The sequence below is a fragment of the Apteryx rowi genome, unplaced genomic scaffold (assembly GCF_003343035.1).
Source record: "Apteryx rowi isolate R43461 unplaced genomic scaffold, aptRow1 scaffold_4, whole genome shotgun sequence".
Classification (NCBI taxonomy): Eukaryota; Metazoa; Chordata; class Aves; order Apterygiformes; family Apterygidae; genus Apteryx; species Apteryx rowi.
The window spans coordinates 7363294-7379151 of record NW_020450529.1 but is presented as its reverse complement, the minus strand read 5'-3'; the positions used below and the strand labels follow the sequence as shown (position 1 = coordinate 7379151).

Sequence of the window (15858 nt, the reverse complement as noted above, 5' to 3'; positions counted from 1 at the left end):
CAAAACGTACTTTAAAACAGTATAAAAGGAAATAGTATAAACAGATAATTCCTATGCTATGAGTAACCAGTAGGATTAGTCAAAACTGATATGCTATTAAATTATATTTCCACCACACAAGAACTTGTTTTTTTCCTACTGAAAATCTCAGCTGTTGAAAAATCCAACACCTTTCTCAAATCAAACCAAATTACTTTGAACTTGGCATGTTCCTACAGCAAGCAACACTACACGCTCAGGTGTCCACCCGCTCCGCTGGGAGCTGGCTCCAACCCAGCGCTCCACGGGCACAACTGCGCCTCCTCCACGATCGCCTGTGCGTCGGGACGGCTCACGAGGCACAGCACCTGTATTCAGGCCTGGAAGTCCGGCCTGCAGAAGAGAACAGGCACAGAGGCACACAAAATACCAGCAGCAATAACTCAAAGTAAGGTTTTTGGGATTTTTTTTTAAAAGCCAAAAATTAAGATATTCTCCCCCCAGAAAAATAACTTTGCATGTGAATCATAGTTACACTGTGGTAACATTTCCTCCTTACTGTCTACCATCTCTCCTCTTTTTTCTTCTGTGTTATACCTATTTATGATGTTTACTATTTATACTGTAAACTTTTCATGGCTGCCTTTCTTTTCTCTGTCTAAAATCCTGGGACTGTTCTTAAGTATTCAGAACAATAAATATATTTAGGATTTATAGTCTGAAGTTTGGCCTTATTTGTCTTACTCAGGTGAGCAGTCCAACTAAGCCCAAGGGAGGTGCAGGAAAAATGTCTTCTTTTACAACAACGCAAGACACAATAGCTGACTTCAACTGTAGGTTAGGGTACAGCAGATCACACATATATAATATGGTAAGCTTCATGCCTTTAATAACATCACAAAAAATCACTTATATAAAAGCATATCTAACTTCTGGAACTAACCTGAACATGTTTTTCACTAAGTGTTTTTCACGATGACATTCTTGAGGGTTAAAGCCTCATTTAAAATATATTGTGATACAGGCAGTTAGATAATATCTCCCAATTGAATCCAGCAGGGTTATAAAGACACATTTCACATTCATAAGTGTGTTGAAATGTTTTACTTTTCTTAAACTGCAAATATTTGAAGTAATGTAGATAAACATATTTTAAATTCACAGCACTTTCTCAAATATGAAGTAGCAGATTAACGAAATGTCAGAACATCCTCAGCTTCAAAAACTGCTCTACCATCTTAGGTAGAGATTATCTGGGGGAAAAAAATAAAAAAAAATCATAGCCTCTTATGATCACACTTCTCAACTGCTGATGTTTCCAGAATATCAGCTTGTAAATTGCTCCTGTCTTTAAAGATAAAACAAGCTCTTGCAAGTCATACTAACCCTTGCAAAACACCAGTTAAGATTACTTCACATAGTGGAGGAGGCTGGGGGGGCAGAGGGGAAGGGAATGGTGTTGCTGAAGCTGTACACTGTGAGGTCTCTGAGATTTGTAAAGTTGAAAGGTTAGAAGTGAGGGAGAGGATTTCTGGCTTCGTTCAAAACCATGGGCTTTTATAGCTAATGAACAGGTTAATAGCCTTACACATCAGTCACAGCCCATCCTGAAACACCATCTATTCTGTGAAGACAAAAAGTATAACAATATTAACAGAAACAATTGGCAGTTCTAAAAAAAATGCAGCTTGCTCAACTGAATTGTATCTACTCGAAGTCATCATTTCAACAACAGTATCTTCATGCCATACTTTATATCCCACTAGGGCAATCAGGGAAACTATAACACAACCAAAGTTGGACGATAACCAGAGCTGTCACCTTAAACAGTCAACAAAAGAAATAGTAAAGACTAACAGTAAAGACTATGCAGATGCGTCTATCTTCGGAGCTTTGTCATCTTATTTCAAGGTTTTGACCAAAGTACACTACTGCAAAATTAATACCTAATACGTATCTCCTACTGAGAGTTTATACCATGTAAAGGACTGTGATTCTTCTGATCAAAGTCATCCCAAAGACCACAACACCAATACAACTGTAGTAATGAGGCCCAAAGTGGAAAAACTACAGACTGCCAGCTAAGAATCAGATCTTTTCCGTTACAAGTTTAACCCATTCTCATAAAAGCTAGTACTTGCAGTATTTGTTACCAAAAATGAGTAACTATCAACATACATACTTCTTGCCAGTAGTGGAAGAGAGGTAATGAGGTAATGACACTTAGCTCTTTCACTGTGAACTGGGCTACACCAAAAATAAGACTATTTTAAATCACAGGACAAATCCAAATTTCATAATTTCCTTGCGGATCAGGTCATTCATACAGTGCCTTGAGCTGACCACAAGTCTCATCCCTGAACCCCAGATCACTTGAACGAAAGGAGAAAGAAAATAAATAAATAAATAAATAAATAAAGGTGTTACTTTGTTATGCAACTGAAATTGGTATCGATGCCAGAACACGAGACTTCAGGACAAGCACGTCACTGTAAACAAAAGAAAAGCTTCTGTATGATAAGATGTTTACTCCAGAGTGTGGGAAGTAATAGCATTTCCTCAACTACAGGGAAGCTCCAGGAAATGCAAGCGAATAGCAACTGGCTCTGCTTGAATGGCCTGAAGGCAATGGAAATTCTTTGCACAATGCCAAACAGGCACCAAAGGTCTTTCCATTGGAGAACTTTACATAAAGATTTGGAGAACTTTATGTAAAGATTAATAACAAAAGTTTGTTCTGTTTGAGCTGAAATTATTTGAAGTTGAAGGTGCTGAGCACCTTTGATAAACTGCACTTCACATAAATACAAAGGCTCTCCGTATCAGTGAATGTTCTTGAAAATGTGGCTCTTAGCTTCTTTGTGCCTCAATTTCTGTATCTGCAAAATAATGACTGTGTTAAAAGTCATGGGGTGATTTTATTGACACAAGCAACAAAATGGAATATCACTAGTGAGCAACTGGCTAGAAATGGGACCTTTTATTCCTATAGCCTACCATTCTGGCTAATATTTCTGGCCTCTCTAATAGCAACCAGTTTGTTGGATCATCACTGGTCTGGAAAGAGCAAAAAGCAAGCAATAATTTCACATTGCCTGGATCTCTCACACATATTTCCCCCTTTGGTTTAAAAGAGTCTATCTAGGGGTTTTAACTCTTATGTTCTTCATATATCAATACTACTGCTCCAATGATCCTGAGGATTTCTAGTGAAATCCAGACATCACTGAAACTGGACAAGTTTTGCAATGGATTCTAGTGAGACAGCATTTCCCTCCAGCCATTGATCTCTGTTATTCTAGAGCCACGTTACATAACTTGCATCAGAATATGGTTGTACTTGGTAAGTGCTGAGTTGCAGGACCTGATGTAAGGTTCATTCATCTCTGAAGTCCACTCCATTTTAAGCAATTGTGAATGGGCTGGGATTGTCTGAAATCTCCCTAATTGTCTATTTTACACAAAGGCAACTCCATGGAAAGTTACGTCAGAAAATCAGGCCACAAGCAAGAACTAGAGCAACTGGCGGCTCTGACTAGGGGTCTAGAGAGGATAGTTTTGTTGGTGTTAAAGGAAGACTAACTTTACTGGTATTGATCAGTTTGATCAATACAGCCTTCAACTACGACACGTGCTACTAAAAATATTTGTGTGAGCTTGGCATGGAATTCCATATTTAAAAAAAAAGTGGGGGGTTCACAGGAAATAAAGAAAGAGAAAGGACACTTCAGAAAACAAAAGTTGCATATGACTTCTGGACAATAACCATTATTTTACATCTTATCTATAGTTTGTTAAAACACAAGTGACGACTAAACGATTGCCAAAACTAGCTAGCATTTCCTTCTGTAGTGCTGCAGTTTACAGCAGGTGAAAAATTTTGATTCAGTTCTACCTTGAAACCAACGTAGTCAGTGGTGGCAAAATTTTGAAAACAAAACCAGCTCAACTCACTTATCTTCCATCAAGAATGGAAATTCCCAAAAGGGGATATTCTGATAAAAGGGGTCACTACAAAGACAGACGATTTGAAAAATTATTATTTAGTGTCACAGATGGATTTTTTACTCTGGACTTTACAAATTAAAAACAAAACAAATGCTTTGCCACGTACTTTCCAAAGCAAGACAGAGTAACAAACAAAGGAAAAAAAAATGTTTTTTTATTTCAATGAGCGGCCTCCAAATATTTTAAAGCAGATGGGCATCTAGACAGTGTAGAAGGTGTATTTCTCTCCTTTACGCAGCTGCTAGGACTGCAGAGAAAACAATGTTGTTTAGTTTTCCCTACCTAATACATAAAGCGTGTCTAATGGTTCTGATTTTATGCATAAAAAAATGAAAGTTTCATGCAGCTGCTTCTCAATTACGCATCTGGTTATTGTTCTGCAGCTGCAAAACTATCTTGAAGTACTGTAAAATATGGCATGACAAGTCTGGAATAAATACAAACAGTCATTTTGTACTCTCCTTGTGATATGCTGCATTTTTAACACCTTTTTAAATACCTGTACCAAGAGCTATGGCTTCTGCCACATCCTTCTTTTATAAACAAAATTCCACTAATATATTTAACACAACTAAAATTTGTAAATGACCTCTCTCTATAGCACATATTAGATATAAAATTCAGTACCTCATTTCTAGAGCATTTTTTCTTTTGTGTTGTTACTTCTAAGTAGCTATTTTGGTAATCTGATCAGAAATCCAACACAGAACAATAACTCAGCAAAACATTAGTGTCAAACATCTGAAATGAGATTTTGATTTGTTAGCCCCCCCAGCCATTACTCATATTACTATAAATCTATTGAATATGAAGACATTTGGCGACAAAGAATGGTTATAAAACACCCAACTATTGTAAGCAGTCTGAAGCTTACATTTACTGACTCACACGCAGCACGTAATTTTCTAACAAAAGGAACAAATGAGAAAAACAAAACAGATTTGTTTTTCTTAATTATGCATTTAAAATTATTTCTGTAAGTCCTCAAGAGACATAGGTTCCTCTGAAGAATTTTCATATGTAAAATATTAAAAATGCAAAAAATCATAACCTAATTTTAAAACTAAAAGCTTTAATTTTAAAGAGAGCAGTACCTAGCAATAAGCCTCAAAAAAAGCTTCAATTAACTTTGTTTCTAAAAAAAAATAAGCCTCAAAATCATAGTTATGCAAGCTGCAAGGGCTTTTTTTCAGATTTTCTGGCATGTGGGACACGACACATGTGGCCGTTATGCACATATGCATGCGCAGTTAGATCAGCTGCCCGTTTTTCACACATGCCAAGGGCTTATGTGGAAAAACATTACTTACTTGAAGAGGATGAATCAGGCGTGTAGTAAAGCTATGTGAGAGATCCCATGCTGTGTTTACCAAGGATACCACATTGCTTAAATATTGCTTTGCTTAAATTTTCGCCACTTCTCAGCAATATCTGCTTCTGTGAAATAGTTTTAGTATAAAACACAGAGGAAGGTAGAGAGAAGGAGGAAGGGGGAACAAGCAAGAATTACAAGATTAACAAAAAAACCCCCCAAAAACCAAAAAAAAGGCAAAGGAAGAGGAGAAATAAGTATTTTAGGGCTCATGTCCAAGGAGCAAGGTCCTGCTACAGAGCAGTGCAAAGGAGCCACTGTGCATTAAATCCTCAAACGGAAACTTGAACCCCGCGTAAAGCATGCTTTTGTGTGGTTTAGCTTCCAAAACAGATTAAGCTAAAGCATCTAAAAGCAATCTTAGAGCAAATGAAGAATATTCACAAGAAGAGTTAGTATAGAATAATTACTATACTCCAGCTTTGCACTATAGCTATATCACAGTAAATTCCCCACGACTTTCTAACAAAATCCTTAGTAAATCAGGCTTCAGTGAATACAACCTTTAAACACCTTTCCTAACTCCTCTGAGTCTCCATGACTGATTTTTTTCATCCAGTAGACGGTGTAAATAAACTGGATCAGTGACATATTGATTATTAAAACTCCCTCAAAAAAATTACTTTAAAGTAAATAACAATAATATACAGGGTGTTACCTTCATAACTCTTTCTCTAGTCTATTTTTTTCACCGTTTTCAGACAAGAGTGAGATTTTTAACACTGTCAGCACAAAAAAATTTGCTTGGAAAAAATTTCTAAAAAATAAACTGTTGCAAAGTGGACACAGCAGAGAAAAGGTTATTAGAATGGTTAACAATCATTATTCATTTTCTGATGCAGACACAGCAATCAGAAATTAATGTTTCTAGATCAAGTATCTGATGGCCTAAGCAAAGCACTTGGGGCGGGGGGGGGGAGTGTAAGAGTTTGTGTGCGTGCATATATATAGCGGTTTTTAGCAGTATAAAATTCCTGCAGTAATTAGTCGCAAGCAGGATAAGAAATAACCGACTGTTTAGCACAAAAAAAAGGAAGAGGCTTTTCTCAATCACAAGGCACGAGGTGGAAGATGTCATTAGGAAGAGACAAGAGACAGAAAACGGATACAGTGAGGAAAGGACTCGGACAAAGAATAGAAAATTGGAAAAGGGACAAAGTGCAATGAGATTAAAGCTTCAGACAGTGGCAAGTTTCGTGGAGCTTTGAAATGGATGACGAAATACTGAAACTGCATTTAAGAGGTGCCTATGAAGACCGAGAGCAAGAGAGTAGTAACAGATATTTGGTACTGGTGAGAAGTCACRTGAAAATGCTTGGATTTCACAGCTTAGACAAGRCAAAATCCAAGCTCCTGGTGCAAACACACACCTGTTGGAGGGGCTCTTAAAGGGGAATATAGGAATGCACACAACTTAAAAACATACAGGGATTAGAGAGAGACAAGCTGGCAGATATTTGGGGGCATTTGTGGACAGTAACACATTAAACAAAAGAAACACAAATCTCCACCGGGTCCAGAAACAATAGCAACATTCAGAAGAAAATCAAAACCAACTGTATTTCACAGGAAGACAGGAGCAATTACTCCGCTGCAATAAGATGAGGATTTAAAATTAAAGAAAGGCCACKCGTTCTGTGTGAACATACACTTCGCTACAGGTTAATGAGCAATAATGAAAGTTTTCCTGTCATCAGGCACAGAGACAGCCTAAGGCCAAACGGAAAATTCTGGGATTTTTTTAGAATTTCACAGCATTTTGAGCATAAATGATCTACATGAAAAGTGCAGCTAAGAGCACTGAATCATTACAGCTGAAATGTTCTATATTCAGAAAGAGGTTTAGTCTTCAAAGGAAACTTCCCTGCCTTTTTTTAAAGTTATTATTATTTTTTTAAGCATGCAGCCTGGGTAACATCAAGACACTTCACTAGGAAAAGAACTCCAGGGTTCGGAGCCCCTAACACAGCTGCAGCCGCCCCAGGCAGAGCGAGGTTCACTCGGGGCACTGGAGCCCGGGCACAGCACGACGCGTTTCGTAAAGAGCGACGGGGAAGGAGACAAGCTGGTCACTGAGCAAGGAAAGAGAAGCAGTGTTACCCATTCGAATATTCCCTTTCCTGGAGCATTTGCTTACTAAGGCCAACATCAGCTCCCAGAAGCATCAGACAGCAAAAGCACACTAGTAGAAAAAGCAGCTACGGAGCTGCCTCAGGACTGCGGTCTACATGAAGCCCTCTGGAAGGAGGAACAGGTTGCACTTGGTAGTTCAATCCCAGGAACCTGCGACAGGACACTAACACAAACTATTACCCCTGAGGGCTGGCTAATGAGGAAGGTGATTAAGCATCAAATCCACTTGCTTTCCAAAACTTTCAGTTTCTGATAGTTAGAAGATTTGACTCTGTTCCTCTTCAAGGAGGACTGAAGTCTCCACAGTGACTTGGTTAAAGGGCCACTCTGTAACTGCAGTGAATGGGAAGCCCAGATTAAATGGCAAATTGAGTTATTGGTTGCGTAGCCATATGGGTGCAAAACGGATGAAACTTCATCATTATACTTGTATTAACAGGAAATTTGCTAAATGCAATACAGAAATATTCATGATCAATAATTTTGAACACAATTCAACTAATACTCACCTACCACAACTTTTCTAATTTAAAAGGTTGCTTTCTGAATATTTACCCATTTGAGAATAGAATTATATTAGTCAATAACTTAAAGAGTTATTTTGCCTAAAAGGACAGTTTGAGCAAGCCATATTTTAAGTATGAAGAACTTTAAAAAAAGCTCTCAGAGAATGAAAGGGAGCTTGGGAGAGCAGTTCCTTAACAGAGAGCGAGTTTATCGCACACAGCTCCACGGAACATTATTTTAGAGACATGCAATTTTTCAACATACGCAGAGAAGCATAATCCAAGGAGCTTTTAAAAATAACTACCTATTCTACAGAGTACGTCATTTATTTTTCTTAGAGAAATTACTCATTATACATAGGTGAAAAATTATTACCATGCAGTGAACCCTACAGAGGAAGGTAAGGTGGAAATTACAGACATGTGGAAGGAGGCAATTTGCCTTCTACCTATCCTGACAGAGAAGAAAGAAGAAAGGAAATTAAATCATGTAAGCAAAGCACATGATGACAGTAAGAAAGATCAGCTAAACAGCTAATAAGGTCAAAGATTTGATAGTAAATAGAATAAGTTATTTAGAGATAACAACAAAGGGCTGGTCTTTATAGTATACTCACAGGAAAGCACCTCCTGATATAACAAGAGAGAACCTAATTTCACTTTTCTAATCTCAGAAATGTCAAATTTAAGGATCTTTTCCATTTTTCCTAACATGAAAGTTTAGATTAAATGCAGACAGCACTTCACCACCAGCATTTCTTCATAATCTATACAAAAAAGGGGCACTACCAAGCTAAAGACCAATTTTTGGTATCTTCTAAACACACACTGCTTTCAAAGGATTTTTCTAATTTACATCACAGAGATGAATTTTGAGATAAGAGATCTAAAACAACATCTATAAATGCAGTCTTCCATCCAATAGTAAACATAGTCAAGGAAAAAACCACAGCATGCTGAGAGGTAGGAAGGAGACTAGTGATCACCTGATTGAGAATGATTCTAAAAAAAGATGAGTAATAGGTGACAGTAAATGTCCTCATAGAAAGAGGCTACAATAAACCTCTTCCGTTCTTTATAAAATACATGTTAGCTTCTTCAGAGTGATATAAAAAGCATGCCTTTAGTCCAGAGAGGAATTTTATGAGTTCCGTCATGCATAAGGCAATAGACATAGGATATGCAGAGACTGTATCTTCTTATACATTTTTTAAAGAAGAGCGAATAAAGGCCTTGCAAGCAATTCAATTGCATTTCTCTGTGACGGAGTGTGAACACTGCATCTGACTGATTCCTAAATGTAATGAAACACTAAGTGGCAACGGGCAGCACTCTATTGCTTTCGCTAAAAAGCAGAAAAAGAAGCACATGTGAAGCTCCTGGCATCCATTTAGGATACTGAGCATTTCAACCACCCCTAGTTCTCTACTCATTCAAAGAGCCAACTGACAGTACACAGTAATACCCTCCAGCATAACTATAATTCCTCTTAGCTTTGTTCACCTGCTCAGTAGGGTTTAAAATGCTGGTTCCCTTAACTTCTCCATCAGACAAAACAAAGAATAATACATGAGGGAAGCAGACTTAAGGGCATCGGATAGGGAAGGCAAGAGAAAACGATGGACCCTGAAATGATGCACAGTGCATGTGCCCAGTACGACCAATGAAAATGTGCACATTTAATAGTGGAGGTATATGTATGCATACATAGAGATTTTTTGCTATATTGGTACTACAGTACGTGGAAAAGAAAGAAAAATAAAAAGGAAGTGTCTTCTCTGGATAAGTGAGCACCAGATGTACCACTGCATTAAGTGAGAATCAGATCAGAAGACTTGTGCATTAATATATGAACAACAAGATCGTCTCTCATTTCAGACAAATGCCTAGCTCCCAAATACTTCACTTTACTCTCTGTTAAACAGCGGAACTACAACTGCTAGAGCTTGTTTACGTGGTGTGTTTCTTTAGAAGACAGATCAAGCAATACCACAGTGTTGCTGTAAAACAGCACAATATCCTTTTCTTTTGCTTTTGAAAACTTAGCAATTTTAACATGAAACATGAAAGCATCTGTAACTGAATTTCTTGGTATTCCATAAATATTGCCTTCTCTACAAGAGTTATACCTGAAAATTGCTTAGCACATAAAAAGCTACGAATTCCTTGGGGCCTAATTCTGTATTCCTTACTGTGCACAATCTCTTTTGAAGTCAATACTTGTGACGTCATTTTAATTTTCTTAACATCTGCCACTCTTACCTTTGAAAAAGACAAACAAACAATCCTTTAACTTGGTTTACAGTTCCTTCTAGACTGCCTTTTGTATTGTACTGTTGATAGGTTTTAAAAAAATCTTTCTGAGAAAATTAATATCCAGTGTATTCAGTTTACCTACTAATAAAAACATATAGAGCAATAGTGGAATTTAGCAAACTATAACAAATATTGGATAGAGGTGAACCTTTTCAAAAGGACATGCATTAACACCTTCCTGACAACTGAAGACCCAGCAGGAAGAATGGTCTAATGCCACCTCTTTCCATTACATCAACAGGAAATGCAGCATTAGCAATATTGGTGATTACAGACACTGCAGTACGACACAGGACTCTTTCAAGCATGTCGTATTTGGTGAAACTGTGCAAAATTGTGTGAACTGTGTGAACTCTTTATACAGATCTCAATATCCAGGCAGATTCTGTCCCTTTATCTGTCCCCCTTTATCATATACGCAGATCCATGCCAATGATGATCCTGTAAAATTGCCTAAGTAAATACTGCTTCTCCAGTATTCATGATGATACATCTGCAGAAATATAGATACATCTACATGTCACAACAAAAATGCTGAACCTGTCTCAATTTCAAATTGTGATAACTATCTCTATTTTTATCTTAAAAGTACATTGTTAAGTATCCTTTTTTGTTTGCAGAAGTGAAAGTTAAGAACAGCTGCAATGTGGCATAAAATATCTAAAATACCCGACTTTTGAACAGGACTTGGCAGGGGTCATCGGCCTGGCCTTTCACCACCTTTTGGTGAGGAACACTTGTTTATCAAGAACATCCCAAAGCCACTGCCTTTAGTTATTTTGTTTTGGAATATATTGTGCCTCCTGTAGGTTAAACCTTTTTGTTTTGCTCATAGCTTTTTACTTTGCAGTTTGGCCCTCTCCTGTTCAGAAGACATACGTGCTGTGCAGACAAACCTGAGTGACAGCAATACTATCAGGGTGAAGGATCATAAAGAAGATAAATCTAACAAAATCTTGGAACAACAATGACCACATTACCAAAGCTTGTGTTCTTGATGCCGAGTTTTCAAAGTGCAGGCTGGGAGTACAATSAGAGCACAACATCAGAATGATTACAAGGATGTTGTTAATTATTTAGTGTATCAATGGAGCATATCAATCATTTCAACATGAAACAGCCTCATACTGTAAAGCACAATTCTTTAAAGCCCAGTAATGCACCATGCTTGAAGGCAGTAATATACAATGAAGAAAGGTACCACTGACCGATAATTTTTTTTTGGTTCAAAGTGTTAACAAGTCAGTCCAGTTTAGGGAAAAAAATATGACTTTCATGAAAAAGTTTGATTAGCAAAGATTTCTTTGTTTTTATATTTTACTTCTGAATTTTAAAATTTCAACACAGTTTTGTTACACACCAATATTTCTGTGATTTGCAAAGCAAGCAAGCTACAGAGGTTATTTCAAATAAATCTGGCATCATAAAACAACAACAAAAAATTCACTGACTTTTATGGAGTAATTTATTTCTCCAAATAGTTATAGGGATCTAGAATAGTTATGGCTACTGGATAGACCAATCCATTTATGAGTTCAATCATGAACAGGAGGGTTTAAGTGCTGTAATATTTGTGAAAAACTTGTCACAGCTTCAGTTAGCATTTCTTGACTTTGTCAGACGTCCAGGTATGAAGAAACCCTCCAAAAATAGCCATTTATTCAGACTTCTTAATTTTATGAGCTTTGCTTTGTGCCAGCATTTTTCAGTTTACACTGACAAATGACCATAACAGTAACAATTAATTTTTTTGTTTGAAATACATTTTCAAATATTCTGGTTGACATAAAAATGTTTTGATTACTGAAAAGCATATCATCTTAGTAAAGTTACAGAGATTTAACAAGCCATTATGCTAATCCTATTCAGCTACTCAAGGTCTGATCAGATCTTTGATATGAGTAAGTTTTGTTAATTTATTTTCCAGTGCATAAAATTCAAACACATTTAACTACATTGTTTGTGCATTATGTGAGACATAAACAAAAAAGCCCCTTCCTGTTATTACACAATTAGATTACAATGGTGCTTGTCCTCTGACTTCTTGATATATGGTATATTAATTTTATATATGGTATATTAATTTTAACAAAGACTAAACGAAAAAGAGGAAAATAAGCAAAATACTATCAATAACTTTAAAAAAAAAGATAACTTTTTTCCCTCCGTGGTTAGAATTGGGTGATAAGCTTATTTGACCACATTTCCTTTTTAGAGAATAGGTATTACATAAATTCATTTCTGCCCGAAATTCTAATCTTAAGTATATCAGACTAAAAGGAACAAGTTGTCAGAGAACCTAAATGGAGTTCCAGAAGCATGGTCTTCTCTCCCAGCCATTATCAAATCCTTTTGTGAAGGTAAATGACTCACCTTTTCTCTGTGCCCACGTGGACAAACATACTGTGTACATAATTGTTTTTCTCACATGTATTTTATTTTTTTTCATAGAATCATAGAACAGTTGAGGATCTCACTCTGGAAATCACCTAGTCCATTCCCACCCCTGCTCAAAGCACGGTCAGCTACAGCAGATGGCCAGGACCACATCCAGTTGTTTTATTTAATATCTTCAAGGATGGAGACTCCGCAACCTCCTTCTTTCTTTGCTTTTTAAAAGAGCTAGCTTTTGTTTGATAACAACTTTTTATGCAAGTTCATCTATTTCAGTCCCTTAAATTATATCAAGTATAGAACAACAACAACAAATCTTCAAAGCAACCATTCGTGATGTTATTCTCCTTTCTGAATTATCCAAAATGATATAAGTAATGTTAATTAAAGACTTCATGTTACATGCTGCTTAAAAAACATTTTAGAAATAAAGCTCTGAAAAATATTGCTGTTATCAACTGTTCTTCACATATGAAATGAAGCAAAATATTTGTGGTCTGGACAATATATCAAACCTTTACAATAAGCATCAATTTGAAGATTGTGTACAACTTATTAGAAAGCAATTTATTTTCCAGACTGCTATCTAGTGAAGCGGATTCCTCCCATCATCAGTCAACTTACTTAGTCTCCGAGCAGCCTCGAGGGCATCATTTGCAGAATCAGCCACAAAGAATCTCTGAACTGTAACCCCATGGTCTGCCATTAGTTTTTTACTTTGGTACTCCTGCAGGTTCAGCCATCGTCTAGGGGTTAATTGAACAGCCTACAAAAAAAAGAGGGGAAAATAACACAATGGTCGTTAAGAACAGTTCATAAAACAGTCAGCTGAGCTCTTCATCCTTATGGCTATCTCAAACTAGCAGTCAGAGAACACTGTTTCAGAGAAAAGGTAAAATATCCATTGATTTACCCAAGTGCCTTTTCTCAACATTTTTGCATCCAAAGTATTCTGAAATCTATAAAGATTAAGCTACACAATGCTCACTGGATGATCTTGGCTAGATAAGATGTGTAGTATTAAATATCAGCACAGATTTGCAAATGTACTTGGTTTGAACTCTAAAGTCTATTTATGTTTTTATGTTGTCCTGTGCTATTAAAAATACTATTAACACATTTATTTTAAATACCAATTCATTGTTTYACACTAAATATTCCTTACTGACACTAAATTTTACATAGTTCTTCCCCAAAAAGTTATTTAGATTGATACTATACATTTATTGCTGTGTATCTGAGAAGAAAAACAACCAAAATGGAATTGGTGTCAATTTTTAAGAAAGATTACATTCTAATACCTGTATTATTTTCAGCGGGCTGTTATCTATGCTTAGCCCATTGCAGTTCTAGGTATATATGTTGAAGAATCCAGCACAACCGCTTCAGCCCTGCACGTCCAACCACAGCTGGAGAAGAATTTATCTCCCGCTCTCAACATACAAGTTTGGACACCTGCAAGTGCCTATGTGTATGTCATGGATACAAAGATATGCAAACCTTACATACAAAAATGTAACATTCACTTGTCTTGGAGGTAAAGACACTGTGTAGAGACACTGTAGAAGTCAGGGATTCATTACTGAATGATTCAGAGAGAGGGCACATTCTCCACACTGGATAAACTATTACCAACAGAAGCAAGAACTAAGGAGCTGTTAAGCTGACATCCTGTTGTTATTACTATGCATGCTTCCATAATGCATTTGCTGGTTTTAAATTAATAAAAATATTTTAGGTCCAGCTCTGCAAAGACATTTCTGGGCATTTTAAATAAATATCTTGTTTCAAATATTTTTTGATAGCAAGTAGAAACTGATTTTTCTGAAGGTGTCAAACACACCTCTGAAAGTACCATTGATAACAGTATGAATTCTTTGACAAACCGTTCATGCTTGCACAGACCTAACAGATATAAGTTAGATCATATTTTAGTAATCTCTTTAGACTGGGCAGTATTCACACTAACAATTCAAAGAGACTATTATAGCCACCCAGAGAAATAGAGAAACTGAAAAGCTATTCTGAAAGGTATCGCTGATTCCTGGCAATGGTATGGTTATAATTGAGGCCAGCAAAAGATGTTATTCTTATATGTAGAGATGAACTGTTGTCCTACTGGCAGAAAGCCCGCAATAAATCATTGATTTCTCACGAAGTAAGAAGTACAGTATGCAAGCTAGTGCCGTACAACTAGACACATTAGACAAAGAGGGTTATTTACTATATTAATACTTTGATTACTAACAGCATGATAAAAAATATTATCCTAATGTAGCTTTATACTGCAAACAAAAAACCTCCATTCTAATGGCTTTCAATAATACAAACCCTTTATTTTAAATGTTGCATTTTATCAAAAGCAAACCTCCATCTGTTGCTGCTTGCTTTGAAACAGAACAGAGAAGATTGATGCATTACAGAAATGCAAACCCATCTTTTACAGTATATAACCACATGTTTTCTGCATGAAGCAACTCCCACAGAACTTAAACAGTTACAAGCTCAGAATGGCACATTTTAAATCCTTTTAAATGTAACCTGGTAAAGTATGCTAAAAAACCAGAATACCCATAGAGCATGCTGACAATATACCATCTCTAATTTTAGGTAATATTTCTATCGTACAGGCTCCTCAGTATGCTTTCTATTTCTCAAAGTTATTCAGAGACAATACATTATTCAGTTTGTACAATGCCTTCAAATTTAGGGTCACAATTTAAAGTAATCCTTGCAATTTCTGAATTTTGTTTTCTTCTTATAAGAGCTCTGTTAGACTCTAACAACTGTTACTTCATGATCATTTCCATGAGGGATTAACACCAGGACCCTGAAGGTCGATTCAAACCTCAGATGAGAAACAGGGACAGAGAACTTAGCCAAAATCTGACTCAACAGGGCCACAGTTTCTGTCAAGCTACAAACCAGCTTTTAGCATGACTGGAGAAAATACCAGTTTTATCCATGACATTCATAAGCATTCTCTTTTTCACCACTTCTCAAAAGGCTCTCTCATAATCATAACATTATTATAAGGACTTTTGAATCCATCATTACTGATACACGCATATAAAAATATCAGTTGTATATTTCATAACACTGAATTCATGCATTTTATTTAATTCACACGCACATGCATACTGCAGAGAA

The 15858-nt window shown here is 36.6% G+C and overlaps 1 protein-coding gene across 5 annotated transcripts in view; it reads right to left on the bottom strand.

The window, feature by feature from the left end:
• SUCLG2 (succinate-CoA ligase GDP-forming beta subunit) overlaps nucleotides 1-15858 on the bottom strand; it is a 135305-nt gene that overhangs the window by 95999 nt on the left and 23448 nt on the right. For all 5 annotated transcript variants that reach the window (XM_026074964.1, XM_026074967.1, XM_026074965.1 and 2 more), the window contains exon 2: nucleotides 13333-13474. In XM_026074964.1, coding sequence (XP_025930749.1) covers nucleotides 13333-13474 — 142 coding nt within the window. The remainder of the gene's footprint in view (nucleotides 1-13332; nucleotides 13475-15858) is intronic.